Source organism: Lepidochelys kempii, chromosome 11 (genome assembly GCF_965140265.1).
Source record: "Lepidochelys kempii isolate rLepKem1 chromosome 11, rLepKem1.hap2, whole genome shotgun sequence".
Lineage (NCBI taxonomy): Eukaryota > Metazoa > Chordata > Testudines > Cheloniidae > Lepidochelys > Lepidochelys kempii.
Window position 1 is genome coordinate 80325459 of NC_133266.1, and position 23280 is coordinate 80348738.

The 23280-nt window shown below is 55.9% G+C and overlaps 1 protein-coding gene and 1 long non-coding RNA gene across 2 annotated transcripts in view; one reads left to right on the forward strand and one right to left on the reverse strand.

Annotated features, from left to right (window-relative positions):
• The window catches only part of LOC140895278 (uncharacterized), a 58209-nt gene that overhangs the window by 12604 nt on the left and 22325 nt on the right, over positions 1-23280 (reverse strand). The window contains exon 7 of the mRNA XM_073304723.1: positions 9464-9696. Within this exon, the coding sequence (XP_073160824.1) occupies positions 9464-9696 (233 nt within the window). The remainder of the gene's footprint in view (positions 1-9463; positions 9697-23280) is intronic.
• LOC140895996 (uncharacterized) lies at positions 191-9214 on the forward strand. Its single transcript, XR_012154416.1, has 3 exons — positions 191-1062; positions 2801-2886; positions 9001-9214. It is a non-coding gene; the product is annotated as an uncharacterized lncRNA (long non-coding RNA).

Sequence of the window (23280 nt, forward strand, 5' to 3'; positions counted from 1 at the left end):
AGTTCCCTGGCCCGCTGCCCCCCCCCGGAGAGCCGGCCGCGGGGCCGGGCGGGAACTACATTTCCCAGCATTCCCTGGGCCGCTCAGGAACTACATTTCCCAGCATTCCCTGGGCCGCTCGGGAACTACATTTCCCAGCATTCCCCGGGCCGCTCTGCATGGGGCGCGAGGCCGCAGCTGGCCGGGCAGGGGGAGCGGGCGCTGTGAATGGGGAGCGGGCCCGCCCGAGGCTTTGGCCCCGCTGTCGCCCTCCGAGGCGTCCCCAGGCTGGCTTAGGGGCGCCGGGGTGACCTCGCCTGGCAGCCCCCAAGGAAGGAACTGGGTGGGCTGAGTGAGCAGTGCCCCTCTCTGTCTGACGCCTAGCAAGGGGGGTCCTGGGGACCCCACCAGGAGAAGTTAAAATGAAAAGTAAGGGAGGGGAGGCTAGAGGGCCTGGGCACCTTTAGGTGCAGTACCAGGCCCGCAGGAGGATTTCCAGGTCTGAGCTGTGGAAGCAGAAATTGGCTTTTCCTTTCCAGATTTATCCAGTATTCAGAAAGGGGAATCTAGCACCTGCCTTCCCGATTTGAACACACTCAACATTCAGGGGTGCTCAAGCTCAGTTTAGGCTGCTGTTACTTCATTTCTCCCAAATCAAAAATGCTGATCCGCTGTAACTTGCTGTAGAAAAACTGGATAAAATTGAGAGACAAATGCTGGGGTCTTCCCAGTGCTAACTCGGACTGGAATTGCTATTTTCAACAGCCATTACCATTTTTTCTTTAGGTTTTTTTTGTTTAAAAGGAAGACAGTAATATTGCACTGGGAAATTCCCCACAGAAACGAAGAGCGGAAGAAAAGAATAACAAAGGCTCCTCAACTTTTCCTCATTTATCTAGGACAGTCTTATCATATGGATCCAGATATCCTCCAATCACACAAGCTGAAAATTGTTCCACTTTACCACAGTTCTGTAACCGTGCGGGAACCAGTCCTGTCTGTGTTCTGTGCACATCCAAAATCCCTCCTGAATTCAGAAGAGCCTTGCTTTTGTGACCACACTACCAGATATTTTCAGCCTTGGTAAGCAAAGCAGGTTTACAGTTCTTAATCGGGCAGGAGGCCTCTCAGAAAAAGTTAGGTGCTGTGGGAGGTGTTGCTTATTCACTGGGTAATGTGAGGCCTTATACTGTTACCATAGTAAACCAGTGCAGCACAGAATGCGCTTTGCTCCCAGGGTCGAGAATGGGGTCCTTTGCTTCTATACACAACCCATTAAAGACCATGAAAAGACTCCCAGTCACTTCAACAGGCTTTGGACAGAACTGGTTATACATAGGGTAACTCCACTGTCTTCACAGGGTCCTGGTCCCACAGTGGCAGGGGGCCATGTGAGCTTGTTGCAGAGCTGCTGCTCAGGGATGGGAACCTCCTGCACCCCAGCCTTCAAAATCATTCACTTTCTGCATGACTACGTGCTAGCTGAGGGGTGTATGGGAATTAGTGCCCCTGCTGCAGGTGATGGGCATCTCAGGTACTTAAAGCCATGGCCTGGAGGAGGGAAGCACTTAACTGCAGAGTCTGCAGCTGCCTAGGGCTGGCACTGAGGATTTAGAGTCCCTAGTGCCACTGTTGCAAGGTTCAAGCATGCTCAGCCTTGTAATTGCCACCCTTCCCTTGCTACCAGCTGCAGCTATCTAAGGTTGGCCTCTGGAAATTGGCCCCATGGCTGTAGCCAGAGATGCTGGAGGTGGCTCTGTGACTACTGTGGGCCATTAAGCTAGAGCAGATAAAGAAACTCAAGGAACAGAGATCACCCATAAGAAAGGAATGTCAAGGGAAGCCGGAAAGGAGGAAGCAGGTCAGGTTTGCAGTGGGAGAATAGCCCCAGCTGGTTGAGGAGCATGTCCAAAGTAGAAAGGAAACAAACATGGGGAGAGGTGGTGGTGATGATCAGGTAATAGACTAGCATGTAGATGGGAGCAGAGGGAGAAAGGTTGGTGTCTTCAGCTTCCCGAGGGCTAAGTCCTCACTTTGGGGAAATGGTGTTTGCAAGTGGCTTGCTCAAATTGCAGGATGGGTGCTGAGGGAGGGATTTGTCAGAATTGATCAGGTACCTGCTGGCTTTGGAACTTTGAGCTGAGACTAGGAGGACACACTGTGACTGGTGACATGGGGTGGGACTGGAGACATGGCTATAGAAGGTCTGAATGAGGAAGGAGATAAATCTGTGGGGTGGTTCCCCTGATCACTCTGAAAGTTCCGCTCCCTGTGGACACTGGTAAACCCACATGGGTGTACAGCTCAGTGAGAAGAACTGGGGCTGAGGGAGCTGCGTATGGCAATGCAGCTAGTCATGTAGAGGTATGTGATCAAAATGAAAAATGTCTCTGAGATTCAGTTCTGGGTACACTAGGGCACTGCCACACTGGGCCCACACTCAAAGTCCACGATGACCACATAGGGCCGCCCCCGGGGTTGGTTCCAGCCCCAGGAGGACGTCCCCCGTTGCCTGGCCATAGAGGGAGGTTTAGTGATGGTCTGTCCCAGCACAGACCCCACTGGGGGAGCAGCGACTGCTCAGCCCGGCCTCCCAGATCACAACGGAGGCAGCAGCAGCATCTGCCCCAGGAGGCCCAGCGAGCTCTAGGGCTTCAGTATCCCGAGTTCAGAGAGAGGCTGACACCGGCCTCCTCGGCCTGAGCAATGACCAGAACCTCTGCTGGGGGCAGCTAACGACTGAGCCCCCCTCTGCTGCCCCTGCAGCCCCCAGGGACAGTCAGGTTGATGCTGATCTCATTTCCCCTCTGGACTCACACAGGTATTTCATACATGAATGAGAACGGACCCTCAGCCATAATTTTGTTGAACTGACTGAGCCTGAACTGAACAGAAAAACAAACCAAAGTAAGTATCAGTCGGACTCTGCCTGCTGTTGCTCTCGAGACTCTGGTTGGACACAGAATCCTGCACAGAAATCAAAGCAGGGCCCTCTTCAGTTCTCTCAACCTAAAACATTTAACATCAGGAGTCAGACCCCCAAATCATGTAAATCAAAGACTAAATTGTAAAAAGAAAAGGAGTACTTGTGGCACCTTAGAGACTAACCAATTTATTTGAGCATAAGCTTTCGTGGGCTACAGCTCACTTCATCGGATGCATACTGTGGAAACTGCAGAAGACATTATATACAGAGACCATGAAACAATACCTCCTCCCATCCCACTCTCTGCTGGTAATAGCTTATCTAAAGTGATCACTCTCCTTACAATGTGTATGATAATCTGGATTTGTGCTGGAAATGGCCCAACTTGGTTTTCTCACCCTCCGCTGCCCCCCCCCCCCCCACAAACTCACTCTCCTGCTGGTAATAGCCCATCCAAAGTGACCACTCTCTTTACAATGTGTATGATAATCAAGGTGGGCCATTTCCAGCACAAATCCAAGTTTTCTCACCCCCCACCCTCCAAAAACCACACACACAAACTCACTCTCCTGCTGGTAATAGCTTATCCAAAGTGACCATTCTCCTTACAATGTGTATGAAAATCAAGGTGGGCCATTTCCAGCACAAACCCAGGTTTTCTCCCCCCCCCCCCAAAAAAAAAAAACAAACCACACACACACAAACTCACTCTCCTGCTGGTAATAGCTTATCCAAAGTGACCACTCTCCTCACAATGTGTATGATAATCAAGGTGGGCCATTTCCAGCATAAATCCAAGTTTAACCAGAACGTCGGGGGGGGATGGGTAGGAAAAAACAAGGGGAAATAGGCTACCTTGCATAATGACTTAGCCACTCCCAGTCTCTATTTAAGCCTAAATTAATAGTATCCAATTTGCAAATGAATTCCAATTCAGCAGTTTCTCCCTGGAGTCTGGATTTGAAGTTTTTTGTTGTAAGACAGCGACCTTCATATCTGTAATTGCGTGAGAGATTGAAGTGTTCTCCGACTGGTTTATGAATGTTATAGTTCTTGACATCTGATTTGTGTCCATTTATTCTTTTACGTAGAGACTGTCCAGTTTGACCAATGTACATGGCAGAGGGGCATTGCTGGCACATGATGGCATATATCACATTGGTAGATGTGCAGGTGAACGAGCCTCTGATAGTGTGGCTGATGTGATTAGGCCCTGTGATGGTGTCCCCTGAATAGATATGTGGGCACAGTTGGCAACGGGCTTTGTTGCAAGGATAGGTTCCCGGGTTAGTGGTTCTGTTGTGTGGTATGTGGTTGTTGGTGAGTATTTGCTTCAGGTTGCGGGGCTGTCTGTAGGCAAGGACTGGCCTGTCTCCCAAGATTTGTGAGAGTGTTGGGTCATCCTTCAGGATAGGTTGTAGATCCTTAATAATGCGTTGGAGGGGTTTTAGTTGGGGGCTGAAGGTGATGGCTAGTGGCGTTCTGTTATTTTCTTTGTTAGGCCTGTCCTGTAGTAGGTGACTTCTGGGAACTCTTCTGGCTCTATCAATCTGTTTCTTCACTTCCGCAGGTGGGTATTGTAGTTGTAAGAATGCTTGATAGAGATCTTGTAGGTGTTTGTCTCTGTCTGAGGGGTTGGAGCAAATGTGGTTGTATCGCACAGCTTTGCTATAGACAATGGATCATGTGGTGTGTCCAGGGTGAAAGCTGGAGGCATGTAGGTAGGAATAGCGGTCAGTAGGTTTCCGGTATAGGGTGGTCTTTATGTGACCATTGTTTATTAGTACTGTAGTGTCCAGGAAGTGGATCTCTCGTGTGGACTGGACCAGGCTGAGGTTGATGGTGGGATGGAAATTGTTGAAATCATGGTGGAATTCCTCAAGGGCTTCTTTTCCATGGGTCCAGATGATGAAGATGTCATCAATATAGCACAAGTAGAGTAGGGGCTTTAGGGGACGAGAGCTGAGGAAGCGTTGTTCTAAATCAGCCATAAAAATGTTGGCATACTGTGGGGCCATGCGGGTACCCATAGCAGTGCCGCTGATCTGAAGGTATACGTTGTCCCCAAATGTAAAATAGTTATGGGTAAAGACAAAGTCACAAAGTTCAGCCACCAGGTTAGGTTAGCCATGACATTATCGGGGATAGTGTTCTTGACGGCTTGTAGTCCATCTTTGTGTGGAATGTTGGTGTAGAGGGCTTCTACATCCATAGTGGCCAGGATGGTGTTATCAGGAAGATCACCAATGGATTGTAGTTTCCTCAGGAGGTCAGTGGTGTCTCGAAGGTAGCTGGGAGTGCTGGTAGCGTAGGGCCTGAGGAGGGAGTCTACATAGCCAGACAATCCTGCTGTCAGGGTGCCAATGCCTGAGATGATGGGGCGCCCAGGATTTCCAGGTTTATGGATCTTGGGTAGTAGATAGAATATCCCAGGTCGAGGTTCCACGGTTGTGTCTGTGCGGATTTGATCTTGTGCTTTTTCAGGAAGTTTCTTGAGCAAATCCTGTAGTTGCTTTTGGTAACTCTCAGTGGGATCAGAGGGTAATGGCTTGTAGGAAGTGGTGTTGGAGAGCTGCCGAGCAGCCTCTTGTTCATATTCCGACCTATTCATGATGACAACAGCACCTCCTTTGTCAGCCTTTTTGATTATGATGTCAGAGTTGTTTCTGAGGCTGTGGATGGCATTGTGTTCTGCACGGCTGAGGTTATGGGGCAAGTGATGCTGCTTTTCCACAATTTCAGCCCGTGCACATCGGTGGAAGCACTCTATGTAGAAGTCCAGTCTGCTGTTTGGACCTTCAGGAGGAGTCCACCTAGAATCCTTCTTTTTGTAATGTTGGTAGGGAGGCCTCTGTGGATTAGTATGTTGTTCAGAGGTGTGTTGGAAATATTCCTTGAGTCGGAGACGTCAAAAATAGGATTCTAGGTCACCACAGAACTGTATCAAGTTCGTGAGGGTGGAGGGGCAGAAGGAGAGGCCCTACAACCTATCCTGCAGGATGACCCAACACTCTCACAAATCTTGGGAGACAGGCCAGTCCTTGCCTACAGACAGCCCCCCAACCTGAAGCAAGTACTCACCAACAACCACATACCACACAACAGAACCACTAACCCAGGAACCTATCCTTGCAACAAAGCCCGTTGCCAACTGTGCCCACATATCTATTCAGGGGACACCATCACAGGGCCTAATCACATCAGCCACACTATCAGAGGCTCGTTCACCTGCACATCCACCAATGTGATCTATGCCATCATGTGCCAGCAATGCCCCTCTGCCATGTACATTGGTCAAACTGGACAGTCTCTACGTAAAAGAATAAATGGACACAAATCAGATGTCAAGAATTATAACATTCATAAACCAGTCGGAGAACACTTCAATCTCTCTGGTCACGCGATTACAGATATGAAGGTCGCTATCTTACAACAAAAAAACTTCAAATCCAGACTCCAGCGAGAAACTGCTGAATTGGAATTCATTTGCAAATTGGATACTATTAATTTAGGCTTAAATAGAGACTGGGAGTGGCTAAGTCATTATGCAAGGTAGCCTATTTCCCCTTGTTTTTTCCTACCCACCCACCCCTGACGTTCTGGTTAAACTTGGATTTATGCTGGAAATGGTCCACCTTGATTATCATGCACATTGTAGGGAGAGTGGTCACTTTGGATAAGCTATTACCAGCAGGAGAGTGAGTTTGTGTGTGTGTGTGGTTTTTTTGGGGGGGAGAAAACCTGGATTTGTGCTGTAAATGGCCCACCTTGATTTTCATACACATTGTAAGGAGAGTAGTCACTTTGGATAAGCTATTACCAGCAGGAGAGTGAGTTTGTGTGCGTGGTTTTTGGAGAGGGGGGTGGAGGGTGAGAAAACCTGGATTTGTGCTAGAAATGACCCAACTTGATGATCACTTTAGATAAGCTATTACCAGCAGGAGAGTGGGGTGGGAGGAGGTATTGTTTCATGATCTCTGTGTATATAATGTCTGCTGCAGTTTCCACAGTATGCATCCGATGAAGTGAGCTGTAGCTCACGAAAGCTCATGCTCAAATAAATTGGTTAGTCTCTAAGGTGCCACAAGTCCTCCTTTTCTTTTTGCGAATACAGACTAACACGGCTGTTACTCTGAAACCAGACTAAATTGTGAGCACTGAGCAGGGTGTGTGTGTGGTGGGGAGCAGGGTGGCTGTGTGGGCGGATATTTGCCTTGTAAATGCTGAGCCCTTAGGCGGAAGTCCCCTGCCAGTGTCCACCCTCCCCCAGTGTTTGTTTCACCATTTCTAGGGGAAAGGATTGGGCTCCTCCCCCCTCTCCTACCCCTTGGCCTGGGGGAGCTGCCATTGTATCTCTCCCCATCCCCCTCCCGCCTCCTGCCCTCTGGCCCTGCCCTTCCCAGCCAGTCTGCGCTTGCTCCATGTTCTCCCTCCAGCCTCCCCACAGCCCCCCCCTTTCCTTCCCTTTATCAGACACTCAGAGTTTCCCTCTAGTCCAGCTCTGCTCCCCTGAACCCCAGAATTCTCCCCCTGATACCTGTGTGTTCCCCCAGCCTCCCTCCAGCAGCCCTGCCCCCTGCATTCTTATTCCCCCCTCCCACATCTCCATGGCCCCCTCCCATCCCCTGCATCCCTGCTTCCACATCCCTATTCAACCCCCTCCTGCCCCCTGCCACATTCCCCTTTGCCTCTCAATGCCCTCTAACTATCACAGCCCCCTGCCCCCCTTTCGGCTCCCCACATCTCGCTGCCCCCCCTCATCCCCTGCAAACCCTGGGAGCTGCAGCAGCTTCCCTCTGCCCGAGGCAGGAACTTGCAGCCACCCCGCTGGGAGCAGCCCAGGGCGCCTTTGCCCCGCACAGGCTGCACCAGGAGCATCTCCCTGGGGGGGCAGGTCTCCCCTTCTCTCCCCATGGGGCACTGCTGGGGGGCAGGGCTCAGGATCCCAGTCACGGGGGCCGAGCTGGGATCTCTGCACAGGGAGAGTCTCTTGGGGTGGGGGGGCAGCGGGAATGTCCCTTCCCCGCCTGCAGCCAGGGCTCGAGGGGCCCCAGCGGCTGCAGCCGAGGCCCGGGGGGCTGGTGAGGCCGCGACCGCAATTCCCTTTTGCTGCCAGGCTGGGCCCCAGGCTTCCTCTGCTCAGTGCCTCCGGGGTCCTCGCGTGCTGGATCACTGGGTCTCTTTTCCCCACAGCATGTCACCGTCTGCGAGCCCTGGGCTGAGCTGCAAGGGCTGGTCCCCTAGTTCGGGCCATGGAGCTGTCAGCGCCCTGCCACCAGCTTCTTCTGGTGTTAGCTGTAGGGTTCAATTACCCTGCCCCTGGGCTGTAGGGAAAACCCTCCAGTTCTCCCTCCTGCCCCCGCAGGGCTCCCTGCTCCTCCCCTGCCAGTGTAACTCTGCCTGCACAAGTTGCTCTGGTACATGGGTGCATCCCTCCTTTGCTGCCCTGTCACAATTTGCTGCTTCTGCCTTTCCCCACCCTGCAGTTCCAGGCCAGTAAGTTGTGATGGATGGAGACATTCCCACCACAGTTTGATACTTCTCACCTTTCCCCACTTTCTGCTCCCGCGGTAACAGACTGTGATGAATGGGGTTCCTCTATCATCGTTTTCCCATCTCACTCTTTCTCCATCCTGTGGTCCGGGGCTGGTAAATTCTGATGGCTGGGGACATTCCCAACACGATTACCTTTCCCCATTCTCTACCTTTCCCCATCTCCTAGACCGGGGTAGAAAGTTGTGATAGATTGAGGATATTGAAGCCTATAGGGCTAGCTTGCTTACTTGCCTATATATCTTTTCTTATGGGATTCTTATTTTCTTATGGGTTTGACTATTTGTTTTATTATAATAGGTTATAAAATGTGTAGAGATTTATATTAGAGTATTTTTGGCTGCAATGCAAGGGACCTACAGGCCACACCCTGTATGTTGTTTTAAGGCAAAGTTAGTGTATGTCAGTTTAGGACCTTTCACCTAGATAGGTGCTGATGAGTAAAAGCATAAGGTCCATATGTGGTTGCAACCTTTAACCCAGATAGGTAAAGGATGTGTCTGGGGGGCTACCTAACTGCATACCCTCTTTAAACTTAACAGGCATGCCTCAACTTGGAACTTGGAAAAGAACCGAAATAACCAGGTAGGGCAGAAATAAGAGAATGAGCTAATGTCATTAATATGTGTATATATGTTATCAATATATACAAACGTACCAGCCTACGAAGTAAGTGTACCCCAACATTTCTGTGGGAGAGGAAATGAAGTTTGGACATAGAAAGAGGGCTCAGGTGTTAAAGCTCTGTGACAAGGGTGACCCACCATGCCTAAGAGGCTTCTTAGTTCTCTCTTTATTGCCCTTTGGTTTATTACTCTGTTAGTTCTGAACTGTAAGTGTTAAGTCAGTCAGATAAGTAAAACTCTTAAGTTAGCTTTGTCAGTCTTCTATAGCTCTTAGCTCTCTAGCTTCTCGTAAGCTCTGTCCTTCTCACTCAAGAATTGAGGGACCTCGACCTGAACTCTCGTGGCATGCCAGAGGCAAGGCCGGTCCTTGGTCTCTTACCTCCGGGTTATAAACAGGGCTGCTGACGGCAGGGCGTGGGGCAAAGGGGGGGCAATTGCCCAGGGGCCCGGGTGACTGAAAAGGGCCCGGGACTCCCCGGGCGGCCAGGGAAGCAGCAGCAGGAAGCTCCTTGCTGCTTTTAAAGAGCAGTAGCAGTGCCTCTGGCAGCTCGGGGCTCCTGGCCGCTTTTAAATCGTTGGCCAGGCAGCAGCAGTAGGGGGCACCCAATGCTGCTGATGGGGAGAGGGGGCAAAAGGGAGGCTACAGGAAGCCTGAAGCCCCGCCCCTTCTGCATGAGGCCCTGCCCCTTCCAGGGGCCCAAAGTCATGCTCCCCCTTTGCCCAGGAGCCCGGCAATTCTGTCGTCAGCCCTGATTATAATGCAAGACTGTGAGTGTATTAATCCAAAGCTTGATAGTGCATAATATCACATGTATCTCTAGACCAACATTATTGCCTTTGCAACTCTGATCATTTTACCACTTGATTGCTGTTTGGTTACTATTCCATGTATCTCTATAAAAGTCTTTAAGGCTACATTTGTCTCAGTGTGAGTGTCCTTGTTGTACATCCCAAGGGTCCTCGCAAACTCTGTGTAGCCTGATTCTGGGACAAGAAACTTCTTATCTTCTGATCTGAGCCTATAATCCATATGAGCTAACTCATAATATTAACCTCCTAAAATCAGGCAACAGGGTCCTGTCATAATTTGCTACCTCTCTCTTTGCCCATCAGTGCAGTATTGCCAGTTTGGGGAGATCAAAAACCATGAGTCTGACCTCCCAAAATCATGAAATTGCCCAGAAGTCATGAGATTTTAATAAAAGTTTGTACTATGTTTGTAGGTCAGTCTTGTTTGACCTCCCCTCCCCTGCCCATCAGAGCTTAGTGTGTGCGCATGTGAGAATCAGTGTCCCGCACTCTCTCACATACTGGATAAGGTGATTTTGGTCCCTGCTACAGGAGCTCTCGGCCCACAAGTGCCCGTCTCCTGCCCAGCAATTAATCCTGTCTCCCCAACCCCCCATCACTTCTGTCCCCACCCAACCCCTCAATTCAGCCCCCCAGTTCAACCCCCCAGCCGCCATCGTGACCACGCCATCACTCCAGTCTCCCCACCCCACTGACCCCCACTGCACTCAGTGCACCCTCCCAGCACTCATCCCATCCCAGCTCAGAACCCACCGTCCATGCAGCCCCCCCCCATCAGCCCCCATCCACCTCACTTCAGTCTCCTACAGCCCCCAGCCTCATCTCTGCTCCTTAGGGTCCTTCACCCTTCCCAGAAAGGGGGGGCTGCAGTGGGGTTCCCTCTCCCACGTCCCAGGATAGCAGGGGAGCAGCCACCTGGGGCTGACAGCTGGAGCCCTGCCGCATCTGGGGCAGCTGACAGAATTTCAAAGTAACATTGAAGCCTCACTTTTAGAGCTCTCACATGTCAGGGTTTTTTTTTTCCCAGCTGATTAAATTGCTTGTTTGAGGGTTGGCCCCTCCCCACTTCTTTCTATCTCAGCTGAAGTTCTCCCTTCCCTCCCACTTGTTAGCTTTGTTTACCTGCTATGTAAGAGATTTCTCATGGTCTTTCCAAGTGCTGTAGAAGTAACTGCCTTATGGAGGAAGCACATTCCTTTGTTTAGGGCAGGTCACTCCTGTTTGGCTGGAAACCCATTTTAAGAATGAGCCTCAGGTGGAAAAAAAAACCCTGACATTTGAGCGTTCTACCAGGAGATCTCTGTGTGAGGCTTAATTTGACTCAGAAATGGTGACTCTTGGGATCAGTTCACGAGAGCTGGCATGTCTGCTCTGCCCGGTCTGGATTGCACCCAGGATGTGGCAGAGCCTCAAACCGAAGACGGATTTTATCTTTCATGGGGCATCTAAGTGTTGTTATTTCCGAGTCTGCAGGTCACAGCTCAGCCCAGATAAGGTCTGCAGAGAAGCCCCAGAACATGGATTTCAATTTTAAAGTTTCCAGCACCACAAACAGAGAAGGAAAAGGAACAATTTGGGACACAGACAGAGAAAATGTAATTAAGCCCACACATGGGTTGTCGGAGGGAATCAGGGTGTTTTGCCCAGAGTAATTAAGACAGAGCAGAGAGGGTGACACAGAGAGAGGGGAGATGTTTGTTTGGGGGTGATTTGCCATTTACACACACAGCTCCATTACGGCCCTGGGGCAAGTCAAGGGGAGCCACTGAATTCCAGAGATGGGTCAGGGACATGTTGGCTCCCTCAGAGACTTCAGAGCTTAAAATTCCCTCAGGGTTCGTCTACATTGCAAATAAAGACCCGAGTCAGGGAATCTCAGAGCACAGGCCATTTGACTTGGCTTTGGAGCTAAAATAGCAATGTGGGTGTTTGGGTTCAGGTGGGACCCTGGGCTTTGAAACCTGGCAAGGAGGGAGGATCTCAGACCTCAGGCTCCAGCCCGAGCCTTGACACGGCTATTTTAGCCCTGCGGACGGAGCCCCACAACCCTGAGTCGCCTGCCCCAGACCCTGAGACTCACTGCAGTGGTTTTTTTGTGTTGTTTTGGGGGGCTTTGCAGGGTAGATGTACCCTGAATGAGGCAGGGTCCTGCGTTAATGAGCGCTGCAGTGTGTGGTCCTGTCACTGGAGATTATATGGCAAGGCACAGACACATGGGGGCTGAATTAACAGAGCCCAGACATCCTTGATTCTGGCAATGGTAACTGAGACTGCTCAACTGTGCACCGTTAAGAACATGCTTTTACTATAATATTTTGAGGCTAAAGTTGACATACCTCCCATTCACTTTTCCTGCTCCACCATGGAATAATTTAACCTGCAGATATTCTACCCTGCAATCTTGCCGCTTTTCTCTCCAATCATCAAATATTGCTGCACAGATTCCCCCCTTTCTTCACTTACTGAATTCTACTGCACCCCTCCCGCCCCATGCTGATCACTTTCCCTCTCTTGATGGGTTACTGATGTAATCTCTGCATAAAGATTGTGTGGTTTTGCTTTAAAGACCCGTTTGCTATGAAACCTTTCAGATTTTTCTTTTTTCCTGTCTGCTTAGCTAATGTGTGTAAATCTTCTTCGATTTTTCCTCACTTTCTCTTAATTGTCAAATATGGCTATAAACTCTCCTCAATGTTCACAGATTTGTTCTGTCTCTAATTACTGACTAATGTAGGATTCCCTCAGTTTGGGAGGAGAACTGCCGCCCTCAGTAATCACCATAGATTGGGGGATAGTAGAGAGAAGAAGCCTGGAGCAGTGGGCCTGGCGCAAGATCTGAGTCCTGAACCAGAGGCTGTGAAACCAAGCCAGGCCATGTATTAAAGCAGATGCTCACAAGTTCACTGCCCAGTACATGAATTTGGTAAAGTTGTTGCTAGTGTACCGGGCACTAGAGATCTACATAACTATAGCCCAGCTCATAGAGATACAGCCCAGGCTAGTACAAGCTGGTTTGATAAATCAATGGAGAGGAATGTTGCGTCCAAGATATCAGGAGGAAGGGGAGGTGACAAACCGCTGTCAGGACACACGTAAGGTGGGGTGTTAGTTGTGTATTCTACATGTTTGTTTCAGTCTATAAATGTCAGGGCACTTTGCCTTAATTCTTTGTTCAGCCGAGGGGGCAGTGGGCAGTCCCGCCACCGACTGAGCCGTTCCTGGCAGCGTCAGGAAGGAGAGGACGTTCCAGCCTTCAGCACTTAGCGACACTGGGTCGTGCTGTCGATGTCTGCGGGACCCGCTATCTGCGCAGAGCTGGGCAGCACACTGAACGAACACACCCAGGGAGCAGTGCTGGGGGGGAGGGCTTGTGGGGGCCATAGCCACCCCTATAAACACAAAGGTCAAAGCAGCCACTGCTTTCCGGCCACCCAGCTCTGAAGGCAGAGGGGAGAGAGCGATGGCTGCGGGCGGTGGGTATGGGGCTGGTATGTACCACCTACTTCAATCCCCCACACAGGGGCTGGGGAGTTTCTGAGAGTGTGGCAAGACTCACCCCTGTGGCACAGCCTAGCAAGGAGGGGAGCTCCTGGTCCGGCCTCCAATTACAGCCCCAGGTGCTCTTTGCATGGGCCAGTCAGCGACTAGCAAATGCACATTTAAACACCCTTCCTGGGACGAAGCCGCTCTGACTTGGATGGCTCAAGCGCAATAGGGAGAGGCGGGGAGTTGCCTTGCACGCCAAGCAGAGGCCGGGGAGCTGTGATAGGCAAGTGGGAGCACCAAGCAGGCACCAGCGAGTGGTGCAGCGTATCTCTTTGGAGCAGTTGGCTGCACTGAGTCTCCCTGAAGTTGGGATGCAGGCTGGGCCGGGCCTCCCTCCCTGCACTGAGCCCTGTAAACATGGCACCGGTGCTGGAGGCTCTCGGGTCACTGCTGGGGACCGGAGCGGGCAGCCACGCCAGGCATGGCTCGGACAGCCCCATTCCCTGCTCTCCCCTAAGCAAGAACGTGTCCAAGCGTGGAGAAGGCAAAGCAGAGGAAGGGGCTCCAGAGAACACCAAAGGAGGGGCCCCAGCCCTTGACCGTTTAAGAAATTAGGGTAACACGTGCCCAGAGCGACCACTCATGGAAGTTGGCAAAAGTGGTCGCTTGTAAGAGGTGGCGTCTCGGCAAAGGTGTGCTACTGCCCGCACGGCTGGGGTGGCGTCACGGCGCTCTGGCTTTTGGGGAGGCTGAGCAGTGCCGGAAGCTCCCCGAGGCCTGACCGCGGCTCTGCCCAGCCCCTGCTTGGCCTCCTCGCCACTCCCCTCTCCCCACCACGTCCCTTGGGTCAGCCCAAGGCCCCAGCCTCCTGAGCCCCGTCCCCCAAGGCCCACCCACCCCGCACGTCCCTCCACCCCCTTCCTTGAGACACTACCGTTCGCAGGCCACCGAACCGCAAGACCCCTCTGAGACCCCCACCACCTGCTCCTTGCTGAGTTCCTCCACCCCACTCCCCTGCCCGCTTTGGCGCTTTCTGAGTCCTGTCTCCCTCCTTTCCTCCACCCCTCCCTGTGCCCCCCCTGTCTGCTGCTCACTGAGTCCCTCCTTTCCTCCACCCCTCCCTGTGCCCCCCCCCGTCTGCTGCTCACTGAGTCCCTCCTTTCCTCCACCCCTCCCTGTGCCCCCCCCGTCTGCTGCTCACTGAGTCCCTCCTTTCCTCCACCCCTCCCTGTGCCCCCCCGTCTGCTGCTCACTGAGTCCCTCCTTTCCTCCACCCCTCCCTGTGCCCCCCCCGTCTGCTGCTCACTGAGTCCCTCCTTTCCTCCACCCCCTCCCTGTGCCCCCCCCGTCTGCTGCTCACTGAGTCCCTCCTTTCCTCCACCCCCTCCCTGTGCCCCCCCGTCTGCTGCTCACTGAGTCCCTCCTTTCCTCCACCCCTCCCTGTGCCCCCCCTGTCTGCTGCTCACTGAGTCCCTCCTTTCCTCCACCCCTCCCTGTGCCCCCCCCGTCTGCTGCTCACTGAGTCCCTCCTTTCCTCCACCCCTCCCTGTGCCCCCCCCGTCTGCTGCTCACTGAGTCCCTCCTTTCCTCCACCCCTCCCTGTGCCCCCCCCGTCTGCTGCTCACTGAGTCCCTCCTTTCCTCCACCCCCTCCCTGTGCCCCCCCGTCTGCTGCTCACTGAGTCCCTCCTTTCCTCCACCCCTCCCTGTGCCCCCCCCGTCTGCTGCTCACTGAGTCCCTCCTTTTCTCCACCCCTGCCTGTGCCCCCCCCGTCTGCTGCTCACTGAGTCCCTCCTTTCCTCCACCCCTCCCTGGGCCCCCCCCCCGTCTGCTGCTCACTGAGTCCCTCCTTTCCTCCACCCCCAGAACACCACGTTTCCTGCTGCTCACACCCTCCGCCCGAGCCAAGCGCTCCCCTGGCCCGTTCTGGGACTTGAGCAAGTACAAACACTTGGGGGGGGGATTCGCTGCCCCCAGTTCCCGCTGACTGCCGGCTGCTGCTGACCAGGGACGCTGCTGTCAAATCACTGGAACCCGTTTGCCAGGAAAGCAGAAAACCGCATCTGCCTGCTCGCCGTGCGCTGAAAATGCCTTGCAATAGTCCCGTCTTCATGACCGATTTCATGGCACCGGTGCTGGAGGCCGGAAGCAGTCTGGGGCTTCTCAGAGCAAGGAGAGGTGTGAGGGCCATGGGGAACAGGACAGAGAGGAGCAAGCCGTGGCCGGCAAGGCCTTGGGGAAAAGGCACAGTCAGGGCGGGGCCACAGGGGCAGAAGCCGCGAGGGAGCAGGGTCTCCGTCTGGCGCGGGGCCACGGTCCAGGTGCTGGTGCCACGCCTGTCTGGGGCCCTCCCAACTCCAACCCTTCAAAGGTGGCTGGCTCCGAAGGGAGGTGCGCCCCGTCCAGCGTGACTTGCCCAGTTCGGGGAGGCTTCGCCTCCTCAAGCACTTCAGACCCGCCACCCACTGCCCTCCCGTGGACCCACTGCCCCGCATCCCCATCCCAGCCTGGCCCCTGCATCCCCCTTCACCCCCCTGCCCGGGGCGGATTACTGCACGGGCCGAAGGGCCCTGTGTCTCGGGGCCCCAGCCCCACAGGAGGGCTGGCATTCTGGCCCCGCCCCCTGCTGCTCCCAGCCCTGCTCCCCCTCTTTCTTCTGAGGTCCCACGCCAGGCCGGAAGAGTGCGGGAGCCTGCGTAGAGAATGAGTGAACTCCTCCGCCCCTCACCGGGGAGCCGGCCGAGCCTCCTCCCCTCACCCCCAAACCCCAGCGCGGAGCCGGCCGAGCCCCCCTCCCTTCCCCCCCCAGCCCCCCGCGAGGAGCCGGCCGAGCCCCCCACCCTTCCCCCCCCAAACCCCAGTGCGGAGCCAGCTGAGCCCTGTCTCCCTTCCCCCCAAACCTCCGTGCAGGTGGCCGAGCCCCCTCTCTCTTTCCCCCCAGCCCTCCATGTCGAGCTGGCTGAGCCCCCTTGCCCTTCCTTCCCTCAGCCCCACCCAGGCCCCCTGCTGCCCCCCCATCCCTTTTTGGCAAAACTGGGTATTCATAAAGTTTTCTCTTGGCAACTGATAATCAGTTGGCAAAAGCAAATGGAACAAATGTCCAGTTTTGTCAAAAAAGTTGGGACCCGAGGCCAAAACAGATTGGATGGCCACCCAAGGCCAGGGGCCCCAACCCTTACCTGGTCTCCACCCCACCCTGGGAGCCAAGGCCAGAGCCAGGAGGAAGAGCCAGGGGTTGTGGTGGGTCCAGAGGTTGCAGTCAGGGGCCAGGAGTGGGGTTGCATTGGGAGTGGGGACAGCCGTATGGCTGGGACACCCCACAGTGTGGGGATCACTGTTCTGGACTGTGGTAAAAGCAATTTGGGGAGCCCAGGCAGTCGTGGGGAGCCCAGGAGCCTCCACCTGCCCTGGGTGGGGAACTGGGGTGCCTGAGAGCAGCTGCTGCCCCATATCACAGTCCAGCTGGCAGTGCCCATGCAGACTGAGAGCAGCATCTGGGGGGAGAGGCGGAGCGGAAGTGGGAAGAGGCGGAGTCAGGGCAGGGCCTGGGGGAAGAGGTGGAGCGGAGGTGGGAAGAGGCGGAGTCAGGGTGGGGCCTGGGGGAAGAGGCGGAGAGGAGGTGGGAAGAGGGGGCGTGAGGAAGAGGCCTGGGGGAGAGGCGGCGTGGAGGTGGGAAGAGGCAGAGTCAGGGCGGGGCCTAGAGGAAGAGGCAGAGCGAGGTGGGAAGAGGTGGAGTCAGGGTGGGGCCTGGGGGAAGGAGTGGAGTTGGAGTCAGGGCGGAGCGGTGGTGGGAAGAGGTGGAGTCAGGGCGGGGCCTAGGGGAAGAGGCGGAGCGGAGGTGGGAAGAGGCAGAGTCAGGGCGGGGCCTAGAGGAAGAGGCAGAGCGAGGTGGGAAGAGGTGGAGTCAGGGTGGGGCCTGGGGGAAGGAGTGGAGTTGGAGTCAGGGCGGAGCGGTGGTGGGAAGAGGTGGAGTGAGGCCGGGGCCTGGGGGAAGAGGCGGAGCGGAGGTGGGAAGAGGTGGAGTCAGGGTGGGGCCTGGGGGAAGGAGTGGAGGTGGAGTCAGGGCAGAGGCGGAGTCAGGGCGGGGCCTAGGGGAAGAGGCGGAGCGGAGGTGGGAAGAGGCGGAGTCAGGGCGAGGCCTGGGGGAAGAGGCGGAGCGGAGGTGGGAAGAGGTGGAGTCAGGGCGGGGCCTGGGGGAAGAGGCGGAGCGGAGGTGGGAAGAGGTGGAGTCAGGGCGGGGCCTAGGGGAAGAGGCGGAGCGGAGGTGGGAAGAGGCGGAGTCAGGGCGGGGCCTAGGGGAAGAGGCAGACCGGAGGTGGGAAGAGGCGGAGTCAGGGCGGGGTCCGGTGGAAGAGGCGGAGCGGAGGTGGGAAGAGGTGGAGTCAGGGCGGGGCCTAGGGGAAGAGGCGGACCGGAGGTGGGAAGAGGCGGAGTCAGGGCGGGGTCCGGTGGAAGAGGCGGAGCGGAGGTGGGAAGAGGTGGAGTCAGGGCGGGGCCTAGGGGAAGAGGCGGAGCGGAGGTGGGAAGAGGAGTGAGGCCGGGGTCCGGTGGAAGAGGCAGAGCGGAGGTGGGAAGAGGCGGAGTCAGGGCGGGGCCTAGGGGAAGAGGCGGAGCGGAGGTGGGAAGAGGCGGAGTGAGGCCAGGGTCCGGTGGAAGAGGCGGAGCGGAGGTGGGAAGAGGCGGAGTCAGGGCGGGGTCCGGTGGAAGAGGCGGAGCAGAGGTGGGAAGAGGTGGAGTCAGGGCAGGGCCTAGGGGAAGAGGCGGAGCGGAGGTGGGAAGAAGCGGAGTGAGGCCGGGGTCCGGTGGAAGAGGCGGAGCGGAGGTGGGAAGAGGTGGAGTCAGGGCGGGGTCCGGTGGAAGAGGCGGAGCAGAGGTGGGAAGAGGTGGAGTCAGGGCGGGGCCTGGGGGAAGAGGCGGAGCGGAGGTGGGAAGAGGTGGAGTGAGGCCGGGGTCCGGTGGAAGAGGCAGAGCGGAAGTGGGAAGAGGCGGAGTCAGGGCGGGGCCTGGGGGAAGAGGCGGAGCGGAGGTGGGAAGAGGTGGAGTGAGGCCGGGGTCCGGTGGAAGAGGCGGAGCGGAGGTGGGAAGAGGTGGAGTCAGGGCGGGGCCTAGGGGAAGAGGCGGAGCGGAGGTGGGAAGAAGCGGAGTGAGGCCGGGGTCCGGTGGAAGAGGCGGAGCGGAGGTGGGAAGAGGTGGAGTCAGGGCGGGGTCCGGTGGAAGAGGCGGAGCAGAGGTGGGAAGAGGTGGAGTCAGGGCGGGGCCTGGGGGAAGAGGCGGAGCGGAGGTGGGAAGAGGTGGAGTGAGGCCGGGGTCCGGTGGAAGAGGCAGAGCGGAAGTGGGAAGAGGCGGAGTCAGGGCGGGGCCTGGGGGAAGAGGCGGAGCGGAGGTGGGAAGAGGTGGAGTGAGGCCGGGGTACGGTGGAAGAGGCGGAGCGGAGGTGGGAAGAGGTGGAGTCAGGGCGGGGTCCGGTGGAAGAGGCGGAGCAGAGGTGGGAAGAGGTGGAGTCAGGGCGGGGCCTGGGGGAAGAGGCGGAGCGGAGGTGGGAAGAAGCGGAGTGAGGCCGGGGTCCGGTGGAAGAGGCGGAGCGGAGGTGGGAAGAGGCGGAGTCAGGGCGGGGCCTGGGGGAAGAGGCGGAGCGGAGGTGGGAAGAGGTGGAGTCAGGGCGGGGCCTAGGGGAAGAGGCGGAGCGGAGGTGGGAAGAAGCGGAGTGAGGCCGGGGTCCGGTGGAAGAGGCAGAGCGCTGGTGGGAAGAGGCGGAGTCAGGGCGGGGCCTGGGGGAAGAGGCGGAGCGGAGGTGGGAAGAGGTGGAGTGAGGCCGGGGTCCGGTGGAAGAGGCGGAGCGGAGGTGGGAAGAGGCGGAGTCAGGGCGGGGCCTGGGGGAAGAGGCGGAGCGGATGTGGGAAGAGGCGGAGTCAGGGTGGGGCCCAGGGGAAGAGGCGGAGCGGAGGTGGGAAGAGGCGGAGTGAGGCCGGGGTCCGGTGGAAGAGGCAGAGCGGAGGTGGGAAGAGGCGGAGTCAGGGCGGGGTCCGGTGGAAGAGGCGGAGCAGAGGTGGGAAGAGGTGAAGTCAGGGCGGGGCCTAGGGGAAGAGGCGGAGCGGAGGTGGGAAGAAGCGGAGTGAGGCCGGGGTCCGGTGGAAGAGGCGGAGCGGAGGTGGGAAGAGGTGGAGTCAGGGCGGGGCCTGGGGGAAGAGGCGGAGCGGAGGTGGGAAGAGGTGGAGTGAGGCCGGGGTCCGGTGGAAGAGGCAGAGCGCTGGTGGGAAGAGGCGGAGTCAGGGCGGGGCCTGGGGGAAGAGGCGGAGCGGAGGTGGGAAGAGGTGGAGTGAGGCCGGGGTCCGGTGGAAGAGGCGGAGCGGAGGTGGGAAGAGGTGGAGTCAGGGCGGGGCCTGGGGGAAGAGGCGGAGCGGAGGTGGGAAGAAGCGGAGTGAGGCCGGGGTCCGGTGGAAGAGGCAGAGCGCTGGTGGGAAGAGGCGGAGTCAGGGCGGGGCCTGGGGGAAGAGGCGGAGCGGAGGTGGGAAGAGGTGGAGTCAGGGCGGGGCCTGGGGGAAGAGGCGGAGCGGAGGTGGGAAGAGGTGGAGTGAGGCCGGGGTCCGGTGGAAGAGGCAGAGCGCTGGTGGGAAGAGGCGGAGTCAGGGCGGGGCCTGGGGGAAGAGGCGGAGCGGAGGTGGGAAGAAGCGGAGTGAGGCCGGGGTCCGGTGGAAGAGGCGGAGCGGAGGTGGGAAGAGGCGGAGTCAGGGCGGGGCCTGGGGGAAGAGGCGGAGCGGAGGTGGGAAGAGGCGGAGTCAGGGTGGGGCCTGGGGGAAGAGGCGGAGCGGAGGTGGGAAGAAGCGGAGTGAGGCCGGGGTCCGGTGGAAGAGGCGGAGCGGAGGTGGGAAGAGGCGGAGTCAGGGCGGGGCCTGGGGGAAGAGGCGGAGCGGAGGTGGGAAGAGGCGGAGTCAGGGTGGGGCCTGGGGGAAGAGGCGGAGCGGAGGTGGGAAGAAGCGGAGTGAGGCCGGGGTCCGGTGGAAGAGGCGGAGCGGAGGTGGGAAGAAGCGGAGTGAGGCCGGGGTCCGGTGGAAGAGGCGGAGCGGAGGTGGGAAGAGGCGGAGTCAGGGCGAGGCCTGGGGGAAGAGGCGGAGCGGAGGTGGGAAGAGGTGGAGTCAGGGCGGGGCCTAGGGGAAGAGGCGGAGCGGAGGTGGGAAGAAGCGGAGTGAGGCCGGGGTCCGGTGGAAGAGGCGGAGCGGAGGTGGGAAGAAGCGGAGTGAGGCCGGGGTCCGGTGGAAGAGGCAGAGCGCTGGTGGGAGTTGGGGAGTGAAGAGGCGGAGTGAAGAGGGCGGGGCCTGGGGGAAGAGACAATTTACCCCGCCCCAGGGCCCACCCCACCCCTCCTCTTCCTGCTCCACCCCTGCCCCCCATTCTCCTCCTTCCCCGCCCCCATTCCACCACTTCCTGCAAGGCCCTGTTCCACCTCTTTCTGCCCCTGCTCCACTCCACCCCCCGCCACCCCTTCCCCCAAACTCCTGCCCTCTCCACTCCCGAGCAGAGTTAGGCAACAGTTAAGTGTGTGTGTTTTAGGATTGTTGGCATCTACGAGTCAGATTCAGGTATCTAAAGTGAAATTAGCAGCTGGGCATCTAAATCTTTTTGTGCATCTAGCCCCTAACGCCTAACCTGCTTTGCCAACCCCTATCTGCACCCTCAGGTGCCTAATACCTTAAAAATCTAACCCAAAGTCATTTTTTAAACAATACTTTTGAAAGACTTACTGAAAATCTAATGGGATTTAAACATCAGTTTAATATAATCTGGGTCCCCAAGCACTCAAATACCTTAATCAGAACCATACGGGGCTTTAAAGGGTATCACTCCATGGCAGGGTCTGACAGTCAGTGCAGAATGTCTGATCAGACCCATCGTTAATGATTATTGATAAGCCAGAAAGAGATTGACTTTTCTCAGAAAATGTGTTCCGTGCTCTAGGGGTAAGAGCTGTAATTCTGGGGAAGAACAATCTGTGTTTCATACATAACAGAAGTTGAATTCCTGCTTCAAGGGCAGAGCCTCGGTCTCTCAGCCACCGGGAGATGCTGCCCCCTCCCCTCATCATTCCCCCTGGGGCGTCACTCGTAGCCCGTTAGATTTCAGGGTCGCTCCTGACACTTGCAAAATCCTTGCGTTGGCTGTTCTGCGTATTTAGACTCTAAGCTCTTTCCCTTAGGAGCTGTCTCTCATGATGTGTAGATACAGCACCTAGCACAACACAGCCTTAGTCTTCTGTAGAGCCTCTAGCTGCTGCTGTGTTACAAATTATCATGGTATTAACTGAGACAAAATTATTTTGAAACCAGACAAGAAGGAATTTGAGGAAAGTTTTGCTTTGAGGACCAGGCCGAGTTTCAACAGGGAGAAAGAAAAGGAGGACTTGTGGCACCTTAGAGACTAACAAATTTATTTGAGCATGAGCTTTCGTGAGCTACAGCTCCCTTCATCGGATGCATTCTCCCAAACCCACACATCTAACCTCCCCGTCCTGCCAAACCTTAATCACATGCTTAATTGTACCACTGCCCATAGCCCCAGTGCTTTAAACGGGTCTGAGCTAGAATGGCCAGTGGGAAGGCTGTGCGAGCCGGGGTTTGGGGATGAAACCAGCTCAGAGCAGAACCACTGTAGCCATATTCTCCGTATAGAAATCTGTCAGTATACAGCCTGTAACTGAGTCTATGACAAGGCAGAGCTGAGACTGTATGAGTGACCTCACTGTGCATTTCCGTAGCAGACCAGGCTCGCTCTGCATTTCCTGGTAACCTCCCCTCCGAATCCGGTGGGTAGTTAATGGAAAACAAGGACACACTGTGAGAAACTAAATTCTAGTTTATTATGACCGAGGAGAAACAGACTCCTGTCCCCCAGCCCAGCTCAGCACGGGACTTTGCATCCCAGCCCAGCACACGGCTGCGCCCAAATCCCCCACGCACCCGCAACAGAGCAACATTTACCGACTGGTGGAAAAGGGCAGAGAATCCAGGAGAGATGCTGGGACCAGTCACAAAGCAAACACTCCGAGGGCAGGGAATCCATGAAGCAGAGGTTAGACGGATGCAGTGTGGGGTTTATGGGGGGCAGAGAGAGCTGCTGTCATCCCCACACTGGTAGATGGGGAGGGGCGATGAGCTGGGCTGTCAGGCTCCTCATCTACCTCTGGCCTCAATGATGGGGGTCAATCTGGCTTCAACATGGGCCCAGGCCTGTTGGTTTCCCCAGCTTCTTTCTTGTCTCAGGAGATGCTGCCCCCTCCCCGATCATTCATCTCGGGGCATCATTTGTAGCCTTTAGATTTGAGGGATGGCCTCACCCAGCACTCACAGGGCAGTTCCTGTCTCTCTCTGGCATTGGTGCAGCAAGTTCACAGTCCTCAGCCTCCACTCTCTGGATGTCAAGAGAAAAATCTGCAGTTTCCCAACTCTGTTTCCCTGCCCTCTCCCGGTGCATCTCACATCTCTGCAGGGATCAGGCAGTAAATCCATGTCCCGCTTGGTCTCGGCCTCTCGGAGTGTGAATCTAGCACTCACCCTCAGTGTTCCTGCTGACAGATATTGAGACTTTTCATTGTTCAAACACACAAAAATCTTATGACAATGGGAAAGAATGGTTAAAATAAAACAAAGAAAGGACTCTTCTGGCAATTGATCCTTTGTCTCATAAAGTCCTCAATAAACCTGCTACATCCTGTCAAAGTAAACTAATATCCAGATATGTGACCAAACGGCCTTCAGGAAGAGACAGAAACCAACACGACAAGGTGCACTACAAAATACTTGCAGGTTCATAAAGTGAAATCCCACAGAACTCTAAACTCCCCAAAGAAGGAAACCCAGTTTATTCATTTTCTTCTGAACTGGCTAAACCTGCTGTACTCAGCACCTC